The 23,790-nt window shown below is 38.3% G+C and overlaps 2 protein-coding genes across 2 annotated transcripts; one reads left to right on the forward strand and one right to left on the reverse strand.

Moving 5' to 3' along the window:
* Window positions 1-4,154: 4,154 nt before the first annotated feature.
* nsrp1 (nuclear speckle splicing regulatory protein 1) lies at window positions 4,155-9,726 on the forward strand. Its single transcript, XM_067608306.1, has 7 exons — window positions 4,155-4,243; window positions 5,565-5,655; window positions 5,864-5,920; window positions 6,035-6,163; window positions 6,411-6,618; window positions 7,079-7,181; window positions 7,578-9,726. The coding sequence occupies exons 1-7, from the start codon at window positions 4,224-4,226 to the stop codon at window positions 8,446-8,448; spliced, it is 1,479 nt and encodes a 492-aa protein (XP_067464407.1). The 5' UTR covers window positions 4,155-4,223; the 3' UTR covers window positions 8,449-9,726.
* A 1-nt stretch (window position 9,727) lies between these two features.
* On the reverse strand, window positions 9,728-16,058 carry LOC137195721 (calpain-1 catalytic subunit-like). Its single transcript, XM_067608305.1, has 23 exons — window positions 15,975-16,058; window positions 15,232-15,373; window positions 14,879-15,140; window positions 14,656-14,743; window positions 14,431-14,546; window positions 14,202-14,335; window positions 13,895-14,087; window positions 13,741-13,815; window positions 13,490-13,575; window positions 13,253-13,324; window positions 12,997-13,154; window positions 12,691-12,854; window positions 12,523-12,534; window positions 12,184-12,386; window positions 12,008-12,089; window positions 11,834-11,908; window positions 11,660-11,717; window positions 11,456-11,511; window positions 11,234-11,302; window positions 10,948-11,026; window positions 10,721-10,834; window positions 10,432-10,484; window positions 9,728-9,998 (listed from the first exon to the last, which is right to left on the reverse strand). Exons 3-23 carry the CDS (start codon window positions 15,116-15,118, stop codon window positions 9,972-9,974), a joined length of 2,154 nt encoding a protein of 717 aa, XP_067464406.1. The 5' UTR covers window positions 15,119-15,140; window positions 15,232-15,373; window positions 15,975-16,058; the 3' UTR covers window positions 9,728-9,971.
* Between the last annotated feature and the right edge of the window lie 7,732 nt (window positions 16,059-23,790).

A 23,790-nucleotide genomic window follows, 5' to 3' on the forward strand; every position in this document is an offset into this window, starting at 1 on the left:
TGCACAATTTTGTTTTCACGTGTTGTTTTAAGAGTTATTCTAAACCAAAGAGTGACGATTTAGCATTAAAAAAGGATCAAAATTGATGCAACAGAATCACAGATATTGATTGCATTCTTGTTGCTTGCCAAAATTGGTGTCTAAGTTGCCCACAATGCAACTAGATGACTGATAGTTCGGTCAGAGATACAGGTGCATTATGTTTGTAGCAGCCAATGGGCATCACTTGAGGCAATTTGCACAGCTTCCTCTGGATCCACAAAAGATTACATACAACTTTTTTCACATATGCAGTAGTACTCCCCAAGACCTGTGAACAGTAAAAATGTAAAATGTAAAATCATTGGAATTCACCCTCAAGGCTGCTGTTCAGAAAAAAGAGAGCCCCTCCTACCTATAGGTTATCAGCCAGGAGTCATGTGATCTTTTTGTGTACAGATATGAGCTTCAATGAAGTGGGTGCAGCACTGACCAAGGGAAAATGCCAGGTGATATTTCATGACTCCTGATGTGTGGCCTGCCTGTCTGAACCTGTACTGCTACACTGTTATCTTCACTGCCTGAGGGTACAGATCAAGGATAGCAGCAACCATAGCCTGTGACAAACCACACACTCAAGTTTTAAGTGTGCGTCATCAGCACACGTAACACTACCCAGATACCGGTGCATGCAGGTATGCACAGATGCGTAGCACCAGCACTACCACTATCATTACAGCTTGTACAACCTGGTCTTCCCTGTCCTCTTACTCATAAACAATACTGGTCTAATACTCCTTGCCAAAAATCACAGATGTGGGTGGCATTTCAGAGGTCTGGATTCAAGGTGAGGTAAATATATTTGCATAGCAAATTTCAACAACAAGGCAATTCAAAGTGCTTTATGTAAAACATAATGGGCATCAAAACAAAATGTAAAAGAAACACACAATTACAATTTAATTTTAATACAATCAAAAAGAGTTAAATTAAAAATAAAATGAGCACATTCAGGCTAAAACAATACACAATAATGCAAAACATTCTCTGTGTTGACTTGTTGTGTTTTATTGCTACATCATTACACAAAGATAGGAGGAATGTGCCTCAGTTATTGAAACCAGAAAGAATAGTGCCAGCATTTGTTTTGTCAGTCCTCTCTGATTTTTGGTCCTCACTTTACCACCTGTAGTGTGTACTCATCACTTCAACCACCCTGTCAATCTACCCATTTATCCACACATCCCAGATTTCATTCTGTCACGACTCCATCCATTCATCCATCCATCAGGCAGCTTTGGTCATTCTGTTTGTACCAGAGGGATTAGCAGTGAGGCCAGAGAGGAGATGAGATGGAGATTACGACAGAGATAATGGTGTTTGGATTTAGGGTCACTAACGGGAGACATCAGGAACTCAAAGCTGCAGCTTTAATCACAGGTGAGCCATGTGCTCTCTGATCTGATTTAAGGGAATGACTTGCCACTGGTTTAGAAAACAGAGCAGCTGATAGTGTTGAAAATAACAAATGTCATGAGCAAATAAAATGAAATGAAGCAGTTTCTTTGCTCCTACAATAGTAGCCACAGACTGACATTCATGGTTTCCTCTCCAGCCCAAAACAGCAGGCTCACTTGTAATTTCATCACAGTTCATCTCTAAAAGAAGTCCTTCATGTCACTGACTTCCCTCAAAGTGTTGAGCTTCTGTCTGCTCATTGTAATTATTCTCAATAATATTTTTATCATTGCATTTCATTGTATTTATTTTTTACCGAGAAAAACAGCGCAGAAATGCAAAACATCAACCAGCTGTGGGTCTGACTCGGTTTATAAATTGTCTTCCAGCTGGTTTCCTGCTGTCCCACAGTGAGGACAAAGCAATAAATTAGCATAAAAACAAGACAAGCAGAGAATAGAAGTTGACAAGTTAAACAAAAAATATTCCTCATATACTGTACATGGGCTAAAATATGCCTAGAGTGAATTCTCAATAAAATAATATGGCATTTGGCAAAAAATAGCAAGAAAGAGTAAACAAAATTTAAATGTATACAGACAAGTGTCACAGAATTCAAAGAGAACAATAAGATTGATTATTGAGACCATCAATCCATCATAGCCTCTATAGCACTTTGGTATATGATGTGTGTTCAAAGGAGTAGAATAGAACATAGATACAGATGGGTGACAAATTAAAGGAAAAACCAGCACAGGTCTGAATGCTTGACCCCTACAATGAGAGGATCCGGTGGTTCTGTTATGCTTTGAGGAGCATTTTGCTGGCATGGTTTTGGGTCCACTTGTCCACTTAGAGGGACGGGTCACTGCAAATCAATACAAAGTTGTTCTGAGTGATCACCTTTATCCTATGATGAAACATTTCTATCCTGATAGGAGTGGTCTCTTCCGAGATGACAATGCCCCAATTCATAGGGCACGAGGGGTCACTGAATGGTTTAATGAGTATGAAAATTATGTGAATCATGTGTTATGGCCTTCACAGTCACCAGATCTCAACCTAGCTGAACACCTATGGAAGATTTTGGACCAATTTGTTAGACAGCGCTCTCCACCACCATCATCAAAACACCAAATGAGGGAATATTTTTTTGAAGTTGGTGTTCATCCCCATAGAAGAGTTCAGAGACTGTAGAGTCAATGCCAAGGCACATTGAAGCTGTTCTGGTGGCCCAACACCTTACTAAGACACTTTATGTTGGTAATTCCTTTAATTTGTCACCCGTCTGCATATTGTAAGCCTGCTATTGTCTTGACCTCCATTCTTATAATATTGACACTTTGGTTTCTGGTAATAGTGGTGATATAGAAAGTGGTTCCCAAACTTGTCACAAAATGATTGAGGTATGAAAGTAAAAAAAAAAAAAGTAAATCTACATTCTGCTACACACAGTATCTTATTTTTTGTTGGTATCACGGGGTCATAGGCAAAAAATAAATTAAAAATTGGGAGCCCCTGATACTGAATTAAATTTTACCAGCAAGTGAAAAAAGTGTGTTTAGAAAACTTTTCAGTAACTCATTTTTGGCATTATTTAGAGAAGGGATTCATTAGCCCAAGAGTTCAAGTTTTCCTCAACTCAGGACCATGAGCTGAGAGCAGTAAAATCACCTAAACGGGAGCTGCAATGTTTTCACACAACAACAATTGTAATATTGCTTTTGTATTCTGGATAATACAAAGGCCTAATGTTCAGAGTTTGACACTAGAAGGCTGTTTTCTCATTCATCTGCTGAAAATGGAAAGTTTCTCTGAAAATCTGATTTTGAGGAGTGGGCTGAGGAGCAGGATTTGTGACATCACAAATAGAGTTGATCCTGGTCCAATATTCAACTATAGTTATATTTAGTTCAAAAAGAGTAAATTATCCCAGTAGTGGAGTATTGTATGTATATGGTGTTACGTTTGCTTACACTCATTGCAAATGTTATATAGAGATTGGCATTTTCTGTAGCTATTTGCAGAATGTAATCTACATTTTTCATAATCAGTAATTCTGATCAGTAATAGATCAAATCATTAAAATTCAGTGATAACGGTTATCTAGAACTATCCCAGAATTTTAAATTGAGGATACTATTTCATTTGTTTTAAAATGATTATCCTCAAATTATTCAAATTCATAAGTCTATCACAATATAGATGGTGATATAGGTGACCTCCGTTAGAAAGCTGTTGCAAGTCAAGACACTTTCCTGGATTCAACCACGTTTTCTCCGTGTGCATATCTGAACGCAGGATAAATACATCTGTAATTTGTTGTCAGAGATTGATGCAATCTATCTGGAGCAAACATCAGTGTCAATCTGGAGTAATGTCGCCATCTAGTGGTTTACAATATGTAATAAACCACTATTACTTCTACAATTAAATATATTTTTACAGTTGGCATAGGGATCTATGATAATCTCGTGTTTTTTGTGTTGATCTGACGGCATTTTCTGTCATTTTCTAATAGCCAAAATCAGTGACGAATCCCATTTTGTTCATCAGGATCATGTTGCTTCTATTTGTAAATTGAAGTCCGCACATTCGCAACAGACTGACAAACAGATATGCGGCGAATAGAAACAAATGTAATAGTCAGTGTAAATGAATGAACACAAATAATAATAAAAACATGAAATAAATAAAACAACAGAATGGAGTTAAATAAAGACTGAATGAACTCACTAAAATAATTTGTCGAATCTGCCGTGATCGTTCACAAACAGCAGAGCAAGATGGCGGTCCCTACAAAACAGTAAGTTGCAAAAATGCTAACATGGTTATGATGTGTGTGGTTAAATATCTTGGTTCGGTTTATAGTTGTAGTTATAGACATGCTAAATAAACTGATTCACTGTAGCAGCCGTGGTGTTGTTTTTAAATGCGATAGTTCACCCGTTGCTGCTCCTGCAGCTAAGCTAGTTAACGATAAGCTAACCTCGGTTATGAAGCAGCTAGTTCACGTTTACGAGACTCATACAAGCTATATATTTATCAATTTCCTCTTCATTTGACCAGGAAATCTGGTACATGGTCCTTTTGAGTTTTGCTTCACTGATGACAGTCTGTAAGGGAGAGTTAAGACAACATTTACAGCCAACGTTAGCCACTCAAAATGCAGTTAATGTGGTCGATTTCACATAGCTGTTTCTGTTTTTTGGTGCATGACGTACTGTACAATGGGAAGTGCACTTAGAAGACAGGTTCAGAAATCCTTTACTTTAGTAAAAGTACCAATACAGCAATGTAAAAATATTCCATTATAAGTCCTGCATGTAAGATCCTACTTAAGTAAAAGTGGTATCATATATATTGGTATTAGCATCAAAATATACCTTAACTATTGCATTAAAAGTAGTGGTTTGGTCCCTCTGACTGATATATTATTATATATGACATCACTAGATGATTAATACTGAAGCATCAGTGTGTAAGCAGCATGTTACTGTTGTAGCTGCTGGAGGTGGAGCTAGTTTCAACTACTTTATATACAGTTAGCTAGTTTAGTCCAGTGGTTCCCAACCTAAGGGTCGGGCCCCTCCAAAGGGTCACCAGATAAATCTGAGGGGTCGTGGGATGATTAATGAGAGCGAAAGAAGAAAAAACAAAGTTCTGATACACAAATCTGTTTTCAGTTTTTGGAAACCACTGGTTTCATCTTTAACAATGTGTTGTATTTTAAAAGCTTGTTATATTATCCATCGTGTCAAATCTTCATCTGAAAAGTAACTAAAGCTGTCAAATAAATGTAGTGGAGTAGAAAGTACAATATTTCCCTCTGAAATGTAGTGAAGTTGATGTATAAAGGAAAACACGCAAGTAAAGTACAAGTACTTCAAAATTGTACTTAAGTACAGTACTTAAGTAAATATACCCCTGAAAATTAAGTATAAAACACTACTTGAACAGTGATCATTTTGATGTTCATTTGAATGGCTGCTTTAGTTTTGATATCAGACCCCTGTAGAGATGCCACTCCTCTTGATAAATATGTACGTGTGGAAGTTTTGCGAGTGATAAACATGTGAAGAGTACTGAACAGGATTTAAGAGACCTTGTTTCATGATTGTCCTCAGGTACGGGCTGATCTTGTCACAGAGGAAAGGAGCGTCAAAGACAGCAACCCTGCCGAAACCCTCAGTGTTCGGGGATGACTCTGATGATGAGGTGGGTGTAATTTTGGATTTGATATAAGCAGGACAGTATAACTTAACTCTTGTCATTCACCAACCATTGCATGCGATTCAGTTATTTTCACTATTATGCAAGCTAAAAGCACAATTGAGGGGAAAAAAATGTATCCAGCTGTTGGTTGGCCTTTAGGAAATTTCTGCCCAAAGAGATTGAACGTGTTTTGTTATGTTTGGTTCCTCAGACTTCAGTTGGGGAGAGTCTGCAGAGAGAAGCTGTCAAGAAGAAGATGATGAAGCAGGTGAGAATAGGGATTATATGACTGTTATATTACTGGAAAAGGTTTTATATGACTTGAGTCCACTTAGTGTTATGAACTATTTTCACTGGTCTTTCTCTCTCTCTCTGTCTAAAGACACGTTTGGAGATGCAAAAGGCCCTGGAACAAGACAGCACAGTATATGACTACGACTCTGTGTACGATGACATTCAAAAACAAAGACTTGAGAGCAACAAGAAAGTTCTTGGAGGGGCAGACAAAAGGGTAATGTTGTTTATGCTGAACACTTGTATTGCTGCATTTGTCAACACTGGGACTTAAGAGTGATCTAATGGTTAGAGAGACTTTCCTTGAAGAGCCCGCACCAGCCAGTGTGCATCCTACTAAAATGTCTTGGAGCAAGATTCTGTTTAGCTGATACTGTATTCTGACATCCTAGTGGAGGAGAAAAAGCAAAATGTGAGCTAGAACTTACTCATGAACATTTATATTTCCTGTTTTCTCTTTACAGCCAAAGTATATCCATCAATTAATGAGAGCAGTCGAGGACCGAAAGAAGGAACAAGAACGGCGGGAAGAGAGGAAGATCCAGAAGGAAAGGGAGGCAGAGGGAGAGCAGTTTGCTGATAAAGAGGCTTACGTTACCTCCGCTTACAAGCAAAAACTGCTGGAGCAGAAGGAGGAGCAGGAGAGGGAGAAGAGAGAGGCAGAGATGGAAGGTTAGACTCTTTATGACAATTTTTTTTTTCAGTTAGAAAAAATGCAAGCCCTGTTTTCATATTGAAGCAATCTATGTCTGTCTCTCTCACATTAGCTATCCAGCACCACACACTCACATCTACCCTCTGATTTCTGTATTTGGTTGTTTTCTGTATCTGCAGCGTGTTTCTGTAGTTTTTTGTTTTTCCTCACTTTGCGTTTTTTTCCCCCTAAATGCACGTGTTGTTATATTTGTGAAAATGTTTTTCTCATTTGCATTTGTTGTCTAAGTTTCAGTGTGTTGAGCTCTCAGGACCACCAAAGATTTTGAACTCAGATTTTAAACCATCTATGAGTACAGCTTAAATTTGATTTGATTTTTTTTGCTTGTCTTCTGAAGTCAAAACCCTTTTGCATACTGTAGCTAGGCAATATCAGTAAAACAAATACCTTGTTTTTAATTATTTTTGTTTTTCGTAGCTGCTTTGGACGTGAAGAAACAAAAAGATCTGAGTGGCTTCTACCGACACCTGCTGAATCAGACTGTAGGAGAGGAGGCGATACCAGATCGCTCAGCAAACAGGTCAGTCATAACTACGCAGCACTGGCTCACTCGTTTGAACTACTTCATATACAGTTAGCTAGTTAGGTCCAGTGAGTAGTCGTGAGATGATTAATGGGGGAAGAAAGAAGAAAAAACAAAGTTCTGATACACAAATTTGTTTTTAGTTTTTGGACTTTTTCTCTAATCTTTGATTTTTGGTGAAATATTGGATCATTTGAACATTTATTGAAATTTCAGTCATAACTACGCAGCATATTTTTAGCCATGCTAGCAGCAAATAAACAAACAAAAAAAACAATGACATTCCCATCAACATCAGCTAGAATTTGTGTTAAGAAGAAAATGTTGGTTTGCTAACACTCTAAGCTAAAATATTCTGAGCCTTTAATTGTATCTCTGTTCTTGCTTCCACAGAACTCAAACCTCAAAGGTTTCAAAAGACACAGAGACAACCTCACCTGTTCCCTCACCTACATCCCATGACAATATCCCAAGTTCCTGTAGTGACAGTGAGGAGGGGCATGAGCAGAAGTCTGGATTTAGCAAACCTGGGGCTGGCTCTACACACTCAAAACGCCAGTACAGACAGAGGTCGCCTTCATCAGGGAGCGACGAAGATAGGGAGAAGGAGAGAGAGAGGGAGAGGGACAGACAAAAGAAGAGCCACAGAGAACAAGACAGAGACAGAGTTAGAGGGAGGGACAGAGATAGAGACAGAAACAGGGGAAGGGAAAGGGATGACAGGCATGGAGGAAGAAGAGACGACAGAGATAGAAGGAAAGACAGGGAGAGGGACAGAGACAGAGGCAGAGAAGATGACAGAGACAGAGGCAGAGACAGAGACAGAGAAGATGACAGAGGCAGAGACAGAGGCAGAGAAGATGACAGAGGCAGAGGCAGAGGGAATACAGAGAGGGAAGACAGGCACGGGAAGAGGGAGAGGAGCCCTAAAGACAGAGAGCGGGATAAGAATGGGGAAAGAGAAAGGAGGAGGAACCCAGAAGAAGACAAGCGGAAAGATAAAGATCGAGTTGAAGACGAGGAGAGAAGGATGGACCCAGAGAAGGAACTGAAGAGGGACGACAAAGATCCAGAAAAGAAGGAAGCAGTCGGAGAACAGAGAAAGGAAAAGGAAGGCGAGGAGAAAGAAGAAACGGAGGACAAGGCGAACAAGTTTGCTAAGCGCTGCACTGATCAGACTGTGAGTTCGGCGAGAGAAAGGTACCTGGCCAGACAGATGGCACGCTCAACCTGTAAGACCTATATCGAGAGGGAGGAGGACTGAGAGCTGTCCAGCTCACGATGCAAACATCCCTGAAACTCATCCGTATCTGCATGGTGTATTAGAAGATGAGGCTGACATTATTCTATATGTCTCGTTGTTAGCAAATCCCACGAACAAAAACGTTAGAGTTAGATTAACAAGTTAGTTAATCTCTCAATACTTTTTGACTTCTCTACTCTGTGTGTGTTTGTTTTTACTCAAAATGTGTCTTTAAAAACAGATCACAAATATATATTTACATGTAGCTGGACACTGTAGTTTCTAACAAATGTTCTTCAAACAGGACTAAAGTGTGCGCTTGTTGGGGATTTTTTTTTTCAGCTGCAGATGAATACACTTTTAGTTCACTATTGAGTATTTATGGCGAAGCAAACTAGTGCCCATGTTCAGCATAAGGACAGTGATGCTCAATTAGAGCTGCAACAATTAGTTGATTATTTGATAAATTGATAGAAAATGAATAACTGTTGGTCTCTATTTTGTAATGGTTGAAGTTCATTTTTCAAGCAGAAATGCAAAACATTTTATGGTTCCAACTCCTCAGATGTAAGAATTTGCTGTCTTACACTATGGTGCTATACTGAATATGTTTGGATTTGGGACAAAACAATACATCTGATGACATCACCTTGGGCTCGACAAAATTGTGATGGGCATTTTCCTTACTTTTTGATATTTCATAGACCAAATGATTATCTGATTAATTGAGAAAATAATTGGCAGATTAAGCAGTAGTTAAAGTGTTTTTTATTGTTTTTGGGCGACAGTGGTCGTCTGTAGCACTGAGGAATCGTTCATATCAAGCTCTGGCTACACTGGCCAAACCTGTTTGTAGAATTCATACATTTTAGTCTTTACATGGGATTTGTTGACGATAAGAACATTATTGAGTATAACTGAGCCAACCTTATCCTGTAACCACTGACACCACCATGCACTGCAATGGACAGATTCATACAGCAGAGTGTGCTCATGACCTTTAGTGACGAGAGAAGAGAAAGACATGGACAATAATAGATTCTTTGGGTGATTTTTGATGTATTATTGTTAAATAGGAATGCTGATTTATAAATATGTGTTTTGAGCCTCTTGGTTCATCATCATCATCATCATACATGAACGAGTGTGTACAGGAAATTATATCTTATTAATTAATTGGGAAGATGGATGAATGTGGAGTGACATGTGAGGCAGTGATGCATTTGATCAGCTTTGTTGAGGTTTTGTATTTTTCTGGTGTAGTCAGCGCTGAGTTAATAAAACAATTTCCAGCCCAAAGTTTCTTCAGTTGATTAATGTTTATTCTTCAATCACTTGCAGTTCATTGTTAAAACATGCACAGGATTATTGGATATGTGATTTTTCTCACCTCATTATTCAGAGTGACAAGCTAACAACATTTATTCCAAAACAACAGTTTGATCACAGAGATGTATTACTGCTTCACAGGGTTTGTGTTGCTAGTAAAACCAATGTTTGATTGCAGTAATCTCTTCTGTGTCTCCTCTGCTGTCAACTCTGGTCTAGTTGTACAATGTGCTGCTGGACCACTGAAACAAAAGAAAAGGCAGTTAGTATCCTTAAGGCACTGATATCTTAAAGCTATACCATGCAGGATTTTGCATACAAAAATAATCTCTCTCAATCATCACTTATGAGCCACTAGAAGTGTGTGGTGGTGTATTTATCCGCAGAGACTCTGCCCTGTATTTTCTTATTATTTCGCTGTGTTCGGGACGCTTCTGAGCGTCAACCCTTGGGCAGTGCGTGTGTTGCCCCCAGCCAATAACAGCGCGCTCTCTCAGCTCACTCTGGTTGAACTGGGGAGGAGGGGCCAACTTTGAATGCTGTGTTTACAAACATCAACCACAAATCCTGCATAGTATACCTTTAACTTAAACACATGGAGCATTGCACAAAATGGTTCACACATCATCTGTTTGTATGATGGCAGAGTAAATCCATAACTGGGATTCAACTTACCTCTTCCCAGGTCATGTGGATCATTCCATCGGATGAGGTGCTCTTGAAAAGATCTGTGAGGAAAACAACCCAGAAACATCACAAAATCAGGCAAATTCCACTTCAGCTAAATGTTCTATAAACTTTAACACTACACACTTTTCAAATCTATGATGTGTGTTTGAGTTTTTTCAGAGACTATTTTGGGGATTTCAAGTCAGATTTTGTCACTTAACCCCACTGCTGAACAAACACAAGCCTAAATTTTGTGGTTTTGAAAGCGGTGCAACTGGTGGTTGCTATCACTCACCCGATCTATTCTCCATGCGCAACATGAGAGTAATGAAGTCCTCCAAGGTGGTGTATGAGTAGCCTGAGTACCGGTAAATCATCAACCTCACCGTTAAATCATTCATGTCCAGTCCTGTTACAAACACAAGATGAACTCCAGTTACAATTGAGAATATGAAGTATGTTCCCCTATCTTGTATCGGTAAAGATTATTTTTAGGTTTCAGTTACCGATAAATATTGTTACCTTTAGCTTCAATTGCCTTCTGGACCTCGTAGTCAGACAGGGCTCCGCTGCTGTTCAAATCTGAGCGATGGAAGAGTTTCTGAAAAAAGAAAGATGAATGTAAAACTAAGAACATGTTTGTCAGATTTTCATGTTTTTTTTGTTGTTTTTTAAATTATTAACTGCACATCACAGACACATCAAGCTTGTGTCTACAATTTTGAAATGTGTCTTGGATAACTAACACTCAGAAAATGAGATTAATTATTTGAAATATGTCTTCATCGTGCCCTTTTTGCTGCATTACCTTGAATTCATCCATCTTGGTCCAGAGTTTTGAGAACTCAGCAAAGCCCATCCTCATGTTTCGGTCAGTCTTTGTAAGTTAAGGAAGTCTCATCAAAAATAGATTAAAAAACAATTAAACTCCTAATCAGAATGTTTTTACTTTCTGGCATGACAATATAGGGTGATTTGTAAGACAAAAAGAACATCTAAACGCGGTAAAACATTATTTTTTGTAGGATACATCCATCATAGCAATCATGCTTCTGCAGGTGTCCGTACCGAAGCCGTAGGAGGTTCCTGTGAACAGTAGACACAGAAAAACTCAAATCCCCAGAGAAACTCGACTGGATGTAAAACTGGCAAAAGATTTTGAGTGACCATTCATAACAAATGAATTAGGATTTTGAATATTTTGAAAGCACACACATGAAATAAATCAACTCACCATGAGGGAAGTTGTCATTCAGGAGCTTCTTGAGCTGTCTGGCAGTCAGCTGACCCCTCTGACAGCAGACACAGAAACAACAACAACTGATCAATCGATATCAGAAAAATAGACAAACAGACAAGCAGAGGGATGAGTGAAGACAGATTGGAAAAGCAGAGAAAAACACCACACCTGGTCAGCGTAGCGTTTGAACAGGGTACGGGTGGGGTCCCTGGTTGTGTCATCGTCGTCGTCATCAGATGGCGGCTTTAAGGGAACAAAATGTATCAGGTCGTTACTAAAAAACAAAAGTTAATAGATTACACACGATATCGGTAAAGAGTGCTATATTCTTTCATTGCATACCTCAGGAAGATCCCCGTCATGGTCATGGTCATGGTCATGGTCATCATCATCATCATCATCATCATCACCTCCATGATGGGGACTGGAAGCGGAAGAGAATATATTAAAAATCAGACTACTACACCAAAGTAAAAGTCTCCGTTTTGGACTTTTATGGCGAATATCAAAGTCCTTACGTGATTTTACTTTCGGCCTTGGAGAAGACGGTGAGAACAAAGTCTGCAGTCTGGTAGGGTTTCATGGTGGAGGGGACGATCACGTATTCCCCAAGTTCCAGACTGTGCTTCTCAATCAGATCCCTTTCGTAGCTGTACATTTGCTTACGCTTAATAGGCCTGTTTCTGTCAAAGAAGGAGCGACCCAGACGTCCTGATGGTGTCTGAAAGAACATGAATTGTATTTAATGTAATGAAATTGTTTCCTGGGCATCAAATTGCATTATTTAGGTTATTTAAATGTGATATTTGCTTTGTGTGCACAAGCAGAGTGTGATATTTCTTCTTCTATGTGCTTACCCCTGGTGGAACCTGTTGGATGTGAAATGAGAAGAGAAATGTCATTATACTGTATATAGTTTTCAAATCAGTCAAAAATGCTTGTCACAGCAATAGCCTAAAACAATGACTATTAATTTAGTGGAAGGAACATCTAATATTTAATTAAGTAAAATCCAGGGTGCAGACCTTGAAGACGGTAATGCCAATTGGGTGATGTCTTTGCTTTGCGTCTCTGCGATTCTCTTCACGAGGTTTCTGCATCAGAGAAATCAAGATGTTGTTGTCTTTCTCCTCATCCCTGTCTATTTTGGTCACCTGGATGCGGAACTGAGGATTCGTCCGAAAGGAGGCTACAGGCGATGAGAAACATTAACAAGGCAGATGACATGTCAGAGAGGTGTGGTGTTTTGTGTTTGCATACATAAAGGAAAAAGACACAATAAACATGTCCCTGCAGTTACAGTTAAAGGTAAGGGAGTGAATTTGACTCACAGTAGCTGACGTTGCCACCTGCAGATTTGCCGGATATCCAGCTGCCGTCGTAAATCATGCACTTCCACTGGCAGGTGAAGTCCCCATCCAAAAAGTTAGGGTTCTCACAGCAGACGCTCAACATGTTGAAGTACTGACAGAAGTCCTCCAACTCCATCCTGACACACAAAGGCAGGCGCAGCATTCATTGAACCTTACTGTAAATACAACTGTGTGTTTTTACAAGAAAACATGGTATATTTAATAACTTATTTACCAGAACTCTCCATCCTCGCGGTCAGTACACTTGGCCCGATCGTCTGGGCTTATTCTGCTCCACATATCTGACCTAGGCACCAGAAAAAAATAAATGAATGTCACAATTCAACATATTGAGACTGAACAGTATTGGTTATTTTTCTTCACAGAAAAATAATAAGTCTTCAGTTGCAGTGTAAGCTATTTTATTGCTATAACATGCATATATTTATGGATGGATGATTAATTCAAATACTTGTCGCTCCATTTTCCGTTCCACTCCTGCCTGCCCCAAGGGTTCATGATTCGCACCAGCTTCACTTTGGAGCCATAATACTCCACCTTAAGATGAAATGATAAATTAACAAATGAAATAGGAAACTTGTAATGCTTCTATTATGGAACTTCTAGCCAATACCAAATTATTGCTGACAAAATCTAGCTGGAAATTAAACTCCTAAGGCTCTTACGTATGAGCACATTAACTTATGCAGTTCTACAGTTTACCTCAGTGACTGCTGTGACAGAGTAAGCATGTGAATCCACCAATCCGGTGTGTGCCACGGTGTTCACAATCCTATCCTGAAAAAGATAAAACAGTTAAATTACTCCAATGAGTTTGATTTTTTAATTTTTTTTCCTCTAAGAAACTGGTTCTTACCCCTTTCGGTGCTGTACCACAGCAAATCATTGACTTGCAGCCAGTGGCTCTGCTCAGTGAGAGCCACAGCTCGTTATCATGGGAAGAATCATGGACCTGCCTGAGTGGGTAGGTCATGTGCACGCCTCCACAGAAATCCTTGCAGGCCTCTGATGGTAACCCGGCATTCATTTCTGCGTATGAGCCACACACCCTGAAGGAGACATAAAAAAAGATGTTTGCAAATGCTATATATGCAACTGGTTATAAAAACCTATAGTGACCTACTAAATTGCTCTACATGAGGGTGAGTGAGTTGTTTACATACTTGGCATATGCTTTCTCCATCAGAGGAGCCCAAAACTCATTTCCACCTTTGGAGCGCACAGAGAGCAGCTGCTTGTTGAGTGTTGGCAGGTAGTCATCAATGACAACATCCACCCACTTGCCATACCTCCAGAACTGACAGAGAAAGGACAAGTAACAATTAAAGTTAGCCGATGACCAGAATGTATTGTGCAGATATATTGTGAAAGCATTATGTACTAATTTTTTACCCTGAAGTGAAATATTCCTGCATAGTCCTTGAAGGACTGGTCCATAGGTACAACTTGCACCATCAGGCCTTTCTGGAATGTCAGTGCAGAAATTGCAGCCAGAAACCAGCAGTTACCTAGTAAATGAAGAAAACATATGCTTTTCTCAAAACCTGCCACATAGTACAAAATTTCACCTAAGCAAGATATGTTGTCTTTAGCTGTAAGCCAGAAAGTCTTGCTTACCCACACTGCCCTGACCAAAGTCAAACCGTGAGGCTCCTCTCACGCAGAAGACAGGCTCGCTGTCATTGCCTTGTGCCTTCAGGATGTCCTGGACAAAACAACAAGGGGAAAAAAAAACAGATGTAGACACAGATGTAAAAACATAAACATAAGAAAAAAAAATCTAACTTCAGAATATGTATGAGGAGGAAAAAACATATAGGCATATTTTAAAGTATTTTACTGATGGTCGAAGCCATTCCACTTGGTCCTCTCTCCAGCTGCTCATATCAGGCAGGTCTCCCAGAGATCGGTTGTCAGGTGGGAAGGTTCTGTCCACAAACAGCCTGCCTCTGCGGAGGCTGTTAGCTTTCAGCTGCGCATAGTCTTGGTTGTCGTACTTGGCAGGGTTAGATGAGCTTCCCTCACTGCCATCCTGGTAACGCAAGTTGATGATGGACGTGCAAGTTCCAGATCCAGACATGTTGATGAGAGGTTTCAGATCTCTGGGATAGAAGAAGAAAGACAAAATAAGAGAATTCTGAATCTAATTTGTAATGCAAAATCTATGTTTCAGAGATGAATGGAGATAATTACCTGAGAGACTGCTGCAACCAACTGCTGCTTCCTTACAAGAGAAGTCTCTTGGAGATGCCCAGTGTGGTCTGTGCAACGATCAGCAGACTGTCCCTCACTTATATTCGCACCATCTTACATAAGTCTAGAGTCAGACCCGCCCCTAAATATTAAAATTACAGGTTTCTGGTTGGAAAAACTGGTTTTCTGGTATAAATCACAAGCTCCACTTAAGTGTCACCTGATATTGACATTGTCTCCCGTCATGTCAAGTCTGCCTACATATTTTATAAAAAGCTCTGGACATTTATGGGCTTGACTGAACAGGAGCTGTGTTGAAGACTTCACACAGAGCAACAGGAATCTGTGAAACTGTGTGTACATTTTATGTGTACATGTAAATTTATATTTTCTGTTTTTCTTCTCTGTAAGAATATAAACTTGACTGATTTTTTTTTCATATTTCATGGTCTTTTAAGTGAACATCTTCACACATACAGTGAGGTGCAGATCAATGTGAGCTTAAATAAAATAAAATTTAAAAAAAAATGTAATAAAAATAAAAAATAAAAAACATGTTGCGAAACTCTGCAAAACACTATTTTTGAGTACACAGCATGTTTATGTCTCAGTGCATGTACAACAGTTGTTTTTACAAGTTGTTTTCAACTGAGCTATTTCTCTTAAAAAGTGACTTTAGCCTACAACAATTGGGGGAATTTTTCTCTAGGCTATTTTATGCTGGTGGGATCAGTGAGACTTACCAGTGGCAAAATTGGTTCTTAAGGACTGTCACGCACACAGCGATCTACAAGAAAAAAAAATGTTTTAAAACATTCTTTTGAAATAAGAACAAAAATATTTGCATGAGAGCAAGAAAAAATGAATTGAGGAATATGATGTTTGACACTTTATTAAATGAACTTGTGATCTATGTGATCTTTAGTATGCGGCTCACTTTGCAGTAAATGAGATCATGATATTACAGTTGCACTTGCACTTGTAGCTTCTATGTGAGTTAAAACACATTGTTTTAGCAATAAAATCAACACCGACTCAAATCACACGGCAGCATTTACGGATTTGGGAAATTTATGTTTTCTCTCTACTGTGCTGCTGGGATTACTGAGACTTGCCTGTGGCAAAATTTGTTCTTAAGGACTGTCACGCACACAGCGATCTACAAGAGAAAAAAGTTTTTAAAACATTCTTTTGAAACAAGAATAAAAATATTTGCATGAGAGCAAGAAAAAATTAATAAGACTTGCTTATTTCAATCACCTTTTGATTAAAATATGTGAAATTTGTACAACTGCATCATTACCACATATACTATGCACAGCATAAGCAATGTGATACTGCTAGGAGTTGTCAAATAGATCAGTCATCAGCGATCAAATGCTTCAAGTTTTCAGCTCAAGTGGTTAAAGAATAATAAGATTATTGGAATAATTAAAAGCGTCACATCACATATTTAACCCTTCTCCTGAAACAACTGCACAGGACCAGGCTTCAAGATGAAATAAAACATGTACACTGGGTGGGCACAATACAGGCAACACCTATAGCCTTCAAAGCAAAAATAGCCCTGTGAAAAATGGATAAAAGAAAAGAAATAGACTTATACAATGCAATAATATAAACTGTTTGGGATACTGAAATGAAATGCTACCTGTACATTCAACCATAACATCTATGGCACTAACCTGCAAAACTTTATCAGTAAAAGCTCCATTAATAGTATTAAATATCAGGGCTGCTGTAAGATTTTATCATGTACACACCCTTTAGGTACTCCGTGGCTCCCCTTTAAATATTCCTAATAATGATTTTATGCCAATTCGGACTTGGGTTGTGAAATAACTACTGAATTAGGTAGCAGAATTCATGCATTAAACACTTATTACACTGATTAATAAACAGCAACGCAACCAGAACAATGAAAGAAGAATATGAAGATGTTAAATGCAAATGTTGTATGTGCACACAGCGCACAGCTGTGGGAATCTGTGCTCCATCAACAAGTCTCAACACATGACAATAATTCTCAGTCTGTTCCTTACATGTTTTTTTCAAAGGCTCACTGTTGCCCTTGGGACAAATGGTGTCCAAACAAGATATATCCATCACAGGCAGACAGACAGGTGGTTCATAATTTGCATGTAGTTCTGCAGTTCTAACCTCATATTACATATTATGTAAGACAGAGTCAGAACATGAAGTACAGCTGAACAGAGTCGGGTATATAAAATTAGAAATTCAGTGTAATTGCATTATTACTTGAATCTTCCTCTAGTCTTATGAACACTGTAGCAGTAAAAATAAAAGATACCAAAAAACAAAACAAAATGCAAACATGCAGGCAAACTCTAGTGGGTGGTGCTGTCAGTGTTTTCCAGGCTGTAAAACGAGTATTTTTATGGCACAAGTGACAAGGTCTTTAGAAATGTTTGTGATGTGCAGACAAGTCATAATGATGGAACATAAAATATTGGATGATGTGATAATTTTCATTCAGAGAAAAGACATTGAATGAGCATTTTTCTGTTTTGTTTTTGGGTGTCCTGGTGCAAAATGTGGAAAGATATCGTGCACATCATCACATAGCGACTCCCATGTCTACATACTTTTACACACGCAATGCCCAGATTTCATGCATCACATCAGATTTTTGTTTTTGCACCTTTCTTTCTTTCTTTGAATGATCAACCCCATAAAACTTGCTTTGTGCAGTACTGCTGTATTGAGGTATTATTTAGAATTTTTTTTAAGTAGAAACTAATGAAGTAGTTCCTCTATTTATGCTCTTTTTTATGCTTTCCCACAAGGTTGAAGTCATGAGTGACACAACAAAAACTTTTTTTTTCCTTCACCCACCTTCTGACATGTCGTTTCATACTGTACGTCTGGACATTCTTCACATGATAAACTTTACCCTCAAGGTAAAAGTATGAATTCCAAACATGTCATTCCTAAAACAGGCTGTTTCAGAGGTAAAGGCTTAGTAGACGTTTTTCACCAAAAACGAGAAATCAAAATTAATTACTGAACATAAATCCAGAAAAAAAAAAAGTTTTTCCTCTGCATTTATCAAACAGCCTTCATTCGTTTGACTGTAAGACTTCAAATCGTTGGCTTCTTCTACTAAATACAACTTGTGGTTATCAATTTCTGGCAACTCTACCACTTACGTAAGAAGCTAAATCAGTGCTAGTCATGACAATTAGCCATGGACCACAAAATCAATCAAACATTTCACAGCAGAAAGCAAGAATATTGAAATATTGCTATCTGGGACATCAGGATGTTCGCAAAGCAGCGTGTTATATCGTTTTCCCGACACTGTTCATGAAAAGTACCGAATATAAATGCGCATGCTATAAGCTGTTATCATGGTCATAGTAAAGATCTACATGGTGATCGTGTTTACTTTCTCACCTGCGAGTACACAGCAGCAGAACTAATAAATAATGACAGTAGGTCTCAACTCATGCTACGATCAAACCGGTTCATGAAAGCAGAATTTACCTCCAAGCAAAGCTTTCAGCACCTCACAGTCAGTTTAGCTTTGCTTTCACCTGTGTTTAAATGGGCATTTGAAACCATAACAACAATTTACAAGGAATGCATACAACGCATGCAGTAACACAGCGTATTGCGACATCCCTGCTCCACTGAGACTATAAATATAATTTTAATAAGTCTGCTACTCATATAAACATTTCTACTTTTCTGTCATCATCCTGCAGGTCTACAAAAATGTTTGCCAGTGCTGAATTATGACACAGTGAAGAAGCTAAATAAAAATAGCCTGTAGATATTAACAGTGAGAAGAGATTTGGCATGAAATTAAAAAGGAAAGTCTACACTATAATTTATTTGAAGACTGTTTTTTTGGCTCTGAGTTTGGGATGTTGTAAACCTTAATTAAGTATGTAAATATATCATGTTCATGTCATATATAATCAATGCCTGCACAACAAGTTGGGGAAAGTTGTTATTCAGCTGAGTTATTTGTAAAAGGTGAGTTTTTTTTTTATTTTTATAAATCATGAGCTCTACAGAAGTGTCATCTGACATTGACATTGTCTCCTGTCATGTCAAGCTTGTCTGTTTATTTTGTTAAAAAAAAAAAAAAAAAAAAAAACATTTATGGGCTTGACTGAACAGGATCTGTGTTGTAGCCTTCACACAAAGCAACAGGAATCAGTGATACCATGTGTACATCTTAAACGTGTAAATTTACATTCTCTATTTTTCTTCTCTGTAAGTGCATAAACTCAAATGATTTTTAGTCATTTAAGTGAACATCTTTGCACACACAGTGAGGTGCGGACCAATGAAAGTTTCAATGGAAGTCCATAAAAATAAAAACATGTCATAAAATTCTCCAGTACACCCAAGGAGAGTTGAATGGAGGGCAACTGGACTTGTAGACACTTGAAGATGTTCATAGGTAGGTAGGTCAACATAGGTAAACTGCTGAGTCTTGACCTGAGTTGGCTCTCCCATGTTAAGTCATGTGTTTGTTTAATGGTTGATATACACGTCTGTGCATTCATTACTGCATTAGACTGCATACACTTGGTTGCTTTTGTTGTGTTTGGGTGTGCCGTCTTTCAGGTGGACCAGTTTCTGTCTTAGTGTGTTGCTGGGTTTGCTCTGATGTCATAGTGAAAGATCTAGCCATAAGTTCAGGAGTTGAATGAACAATAATACAAATAGGTTTTGAGGTGATTTAAAGATTTGAAGGTTTGAGCGTCACTGTGGCATGAAACTCTTGAGTTGTGTCGCCCAAATCCACAAACTGAAAGAGGGACAGAATCTCAGGTGAGGTTTGCACATTACCTACAGGCTTCCATACATTTAGTTTATTGTGACAATTATTGTGTTTATGATATATTATTTAAATTCTGGCTTCAGATTTATAGTGAAGTAGTCAGAGGAAAAAATCATGATACTAATCTGGTTTCAGGCAAGTCAGGAAATGCATATTCAGTGAGGTAAACATTTTGCAGAGTCAGGCTCTTTATGTGTGTATGTGTGTGTGCGCATCTATGAATGAGAAAAGAGTGATCAAGAGCAAGTACACATATGCAATTATTTTGCTCCCTATTGAGGTTAAAACCAAACCTACGGCCTTGGTATTCACATAATGTTTCATGATGTTTTCTGCAAAGATAAAAGATGATGTTCTTATAGAGAAAGTTTTGCAAATGCTAAACTATGTCAGTGATAAACTGTTCCAGTACAGCGTGGTCAGTCATGCAATAAAACTTGGAACAATGGGACTTCTTTCACCCACAACTGACTGTGGATGTAAATCAAATTAACATGCTGCATAAAAAAAAGTGTATATGCTTACTTTCTCACTAGCGACCACATCAAAACTAGAAATAAATGCAGGTCTCAACTCACACTATGTTCAGATCAGTCAACACCTGTGAAACTTGCCTCTTAGCAAAACTTCAAGCCCCTGTCAGTCACTTTCCGTTATAGATTTACATGTAAAGTTTGGGCCTGGCAACTATCCAACTGTGCTAGTACAGTATGACATAACACAGTATATATTAAGACCCTTGAAAACGTTAGTATCTCTCTAGAAAATTGTGCCTTCACTGGATTTTTATCACATATTGAAGTTGCCTCCATGTTTAAGACTGCGGGGCTTAGGCCTACACGTTCCCACTCTGCACAAGGTAACTCTGTGATTAAACGATAACGATGGTCCCTCCTTCAACAAATATGTCACTCACCATCGATGCCATGACCATAAAACAGCAGATAACCAAAATATGTCAGACTGTAAATCATGTGAAAGTGCTCTGGGACCTGAAAGTAAAAACTTAGGGGAATTTTGGTGGACAGTTAAATAAAAGGAGTATTGTGTCAGAGATGAAACCACTTGAACAATTACTGTTGGACTCTACCCTTGATTATTCGTGTCTCTCTGAAACATGGTTCACTCCAACAACTCCATCAGGTGTTTTAAAGTGTTCCAGGTTATAGCATCTAGAGATGAGATTGTAAACATGGTTGGTGGTGTTATGATCTATGTTAAAGAAGGCATTCAGTGTAAACAAACTGATTTGCCCAGTGATGCTCTGGAATATGTTGGAGTTTCCATTACTCTCTCCGATGAGATGTCCTTTAATGTAATTGTAGGCGACTGTATCGACCACCAACTGAAGAGGATGTGTTCTTTGGTAATTTATCGAAGTTGAAGGACACTGCCAATAAGTTTCAGCTGACTCAGTTGATCGAGAACCCAACAAGAATAACAAGATCTTTTAATGATTATTTTATTAACTCCATTTTGGAACTGGCTGGCAATTCTACAGAAAACCAGCATCCAGTGTTTCTACTAACTAATGAAGCTACATACAGATGAGGCAAAGTTAAATAAAATCCTTTCATCATTGTCTAATTCAACAGCTAAAGGTACTTAGTGACTTGATGCTGTTTTTCTTTAAAAAATATAAAGATGATTTAACTACCCCCATCACTCATATTATAAACTAGTCACTGGACAAAAGCATATTCCCTATAGCACTCTGAAGACCGCCATTGTAACACTTGTATACAAATCAGGTGACAGACAGGAAGTAAGCAACTACAGATGTGTGCAGACGACACAGTCTTATATGCACATAGGAAAGACACTGAACAAGTTGCTGGCAAATTGTCATTAACGATGGAAAAAGGTGTCTCACTCTGATTATTGATAAAACAGTGACCATGTATTTTATGAATAAACAAAACATATCTGAATGCAATTGATTTTTTCTTATTTTCATTACTGCATATCATGTTGGTCTCAGGCATACAACACTGTCTTAAAACCAATCAGGTTACTTCATAAATAAGCCCTGAAAGTCCTGGACAGGAAATCACGACAGTATCATCACTGTGATATACTTGTTAAATATAGAATGTTTAGCTTTGACAAGTCAAAGCTTGCATTCAAGTGTCGGTTTACATAAGATAATCCATAATGTTGCTCCTCCACAGTTGAAGAGCTTTTGATCACCTCCGCTCTGAACAAATGAGCAGAGCTTGAAGGTCTGCCTCAAGGGGAAAATGTAGCGATAAGCCTTATCACAATCTGCTTTTTCTTTCAAAGTCATTAAAGACTGGAATAAGCCACCTGTCAATCTGAAAACCTGCATAGATTTGCACATTTTCTTCCATCAAGTTAAAAAAAAAAGGATGTTAAGTAATCAGTCTTGTCAGCATTAATTTGACATTTTGACAACCTGCTTTTTATAACTTTGGATATATGTGTGTAATATTCTGATATTTGTATTCTGCTTTGTATTTATTCCTGTGTGTGTGTGTGTGTATGTGTGTGTGTATGTGCTAAATCTGGTACAAAGCATCTTTTCTCTTTGTATTGAGATTAATATATTTTGTACACAGTCTCTAATATAAATGTAATAAACCAAACTAAAAACTAAACGTAGTGCAAAGTGCAATAGTGCATGAGAAAAAACTCTAAGCTAATAACATCTGTCCTCTGTATCCAAAACATGCATGTTATTGTCCTTGAAAGAGTGTCCCTCATCTTTCAGATGTAGGCAAACTGCTGAGTCTTGACACTGAGGACTTGGCCCTCCTGTGTTGAGCCATGTGTTTGTTTAATGGGATGCAGTTGTGGTTGAAAATCCTGAGTTTCTCAGATACTCAGGACACGTATGAAATGACAATATAGTTGCATTTATTCTTCTTTTCTTCACCACCTGCAGGGTTGTTGTTCTTCCTGGATCTTGTGGCTGCTCTCACAAAGGTACAGTTAGGGTATCCACAAGCTTTAAGTGTATCCTTCAGGTGTCTGTCCACCATATTTGAGTACACAGCATGTTCATGTCACATAAATAAGTTAACGAAATCATGATATGACAGTTGCACTTATGTGAGCTATAACACGTTTTAGCAATAAATTCAGCACTGACTCAAATCAAACAACAGCATTTAGAAAGTGAAAGGATTTATTATTTCACCTTTTGATTACCATATGTGAAATAAGTTTTCTCATTCATGACGCTCTTTGCTCTCAGCGAGTCAATCCTACACTGAAAAGAGGAAAAAGAGTCACCTCTGACAATTTGATATGCAGGTGTATGTATGTATCTTTGTATACTCACAAACGCTTCATAATGTTTTCTGCAAAGATAAAAGATGATGTTTTTATAGATAGAGAACTGAACGGGGAAAGGTTTTCCAAATGCTGAACTATGTCAGTGGTAAACTGTTCCAATACAGCGTGATCAGTATGATTAGGTTGTTGATGCGGTCAGGTAATAAAGGCATAATTTCTTTCACCCACAACTGATTGCGGATCTAAATCAAAGTAACCTGCAGCATAAAAAAACACCAGTGACTACATGAAAAAGTAGAAATACTAGCAGGTCTCAACTTGATTGATCTGAATGTAGTTCATACTACATTCAGATCAGTCGACACCTGTGAAACTTGGCTCTGAGCAAAGCTTTCAGCACCTGTCAGTCACTTTCTATTATAGATTTACCTGAAGAGTTAGGGCCTGGCAACTGTCCAAGTACAGTGTGACAAACCGGTATA

The sequence above is a fragment of the Thunnus thynnus genome, chromosome 13 (assembly GCF_963924715.1).
Source record: "Thunnus thynnus chromosome 13, fThuThy2.1, whole genome shotgun sequence".
Taxonomy (NCBI): domain Eukaryota; kingdom Metazoa; phylum Chordata; class Actinopteri; order Scombriformes; family Scombridae; genus Thunnus; species Thunnus thynnus.

Coding starts and splice junctions, on each gene's coding strand:
- LOC137195721 (XM_067608305.1), bottom strand. CDS start 15,118: ATGTCTGGATCTGGAACTTGCACGTCCATCATCAACTTGCGTTACCAG. Junction 13,816..13,894: donor GTGGTACAGCACCGAAAGGG/GTAAGAACCAGT, acceptor TATCTTTTTCAG/GATAGGATTGTGAACACCGT. Junction 9,999..10,431: donor TCCACATGACCTGGGAAGAG/GTAAGTTGAATC, acceptor CTTTTGTTTCAG/TGGTCCAGCAGCACATTGTA.
- nsrp1 (XM_067608306.1), top strand. CDS start 4,224: ATGGCGGTCCCTACAAAACA. Junction 6,164..6,410: donor TTGGAGGGGCAGACAAAAGG/GTAATGTTGTTT, acceptor TTCTCTTTACAG/CCAAAGTATATCCATCAATT. Junction 6,619..7,078: donor GAGAGAGGCAGAGATGGAAG/GTTAGACTCTTT, acceptor TGTTTTTCGTAG/CTGCTTTGGACGTGAAGAAA.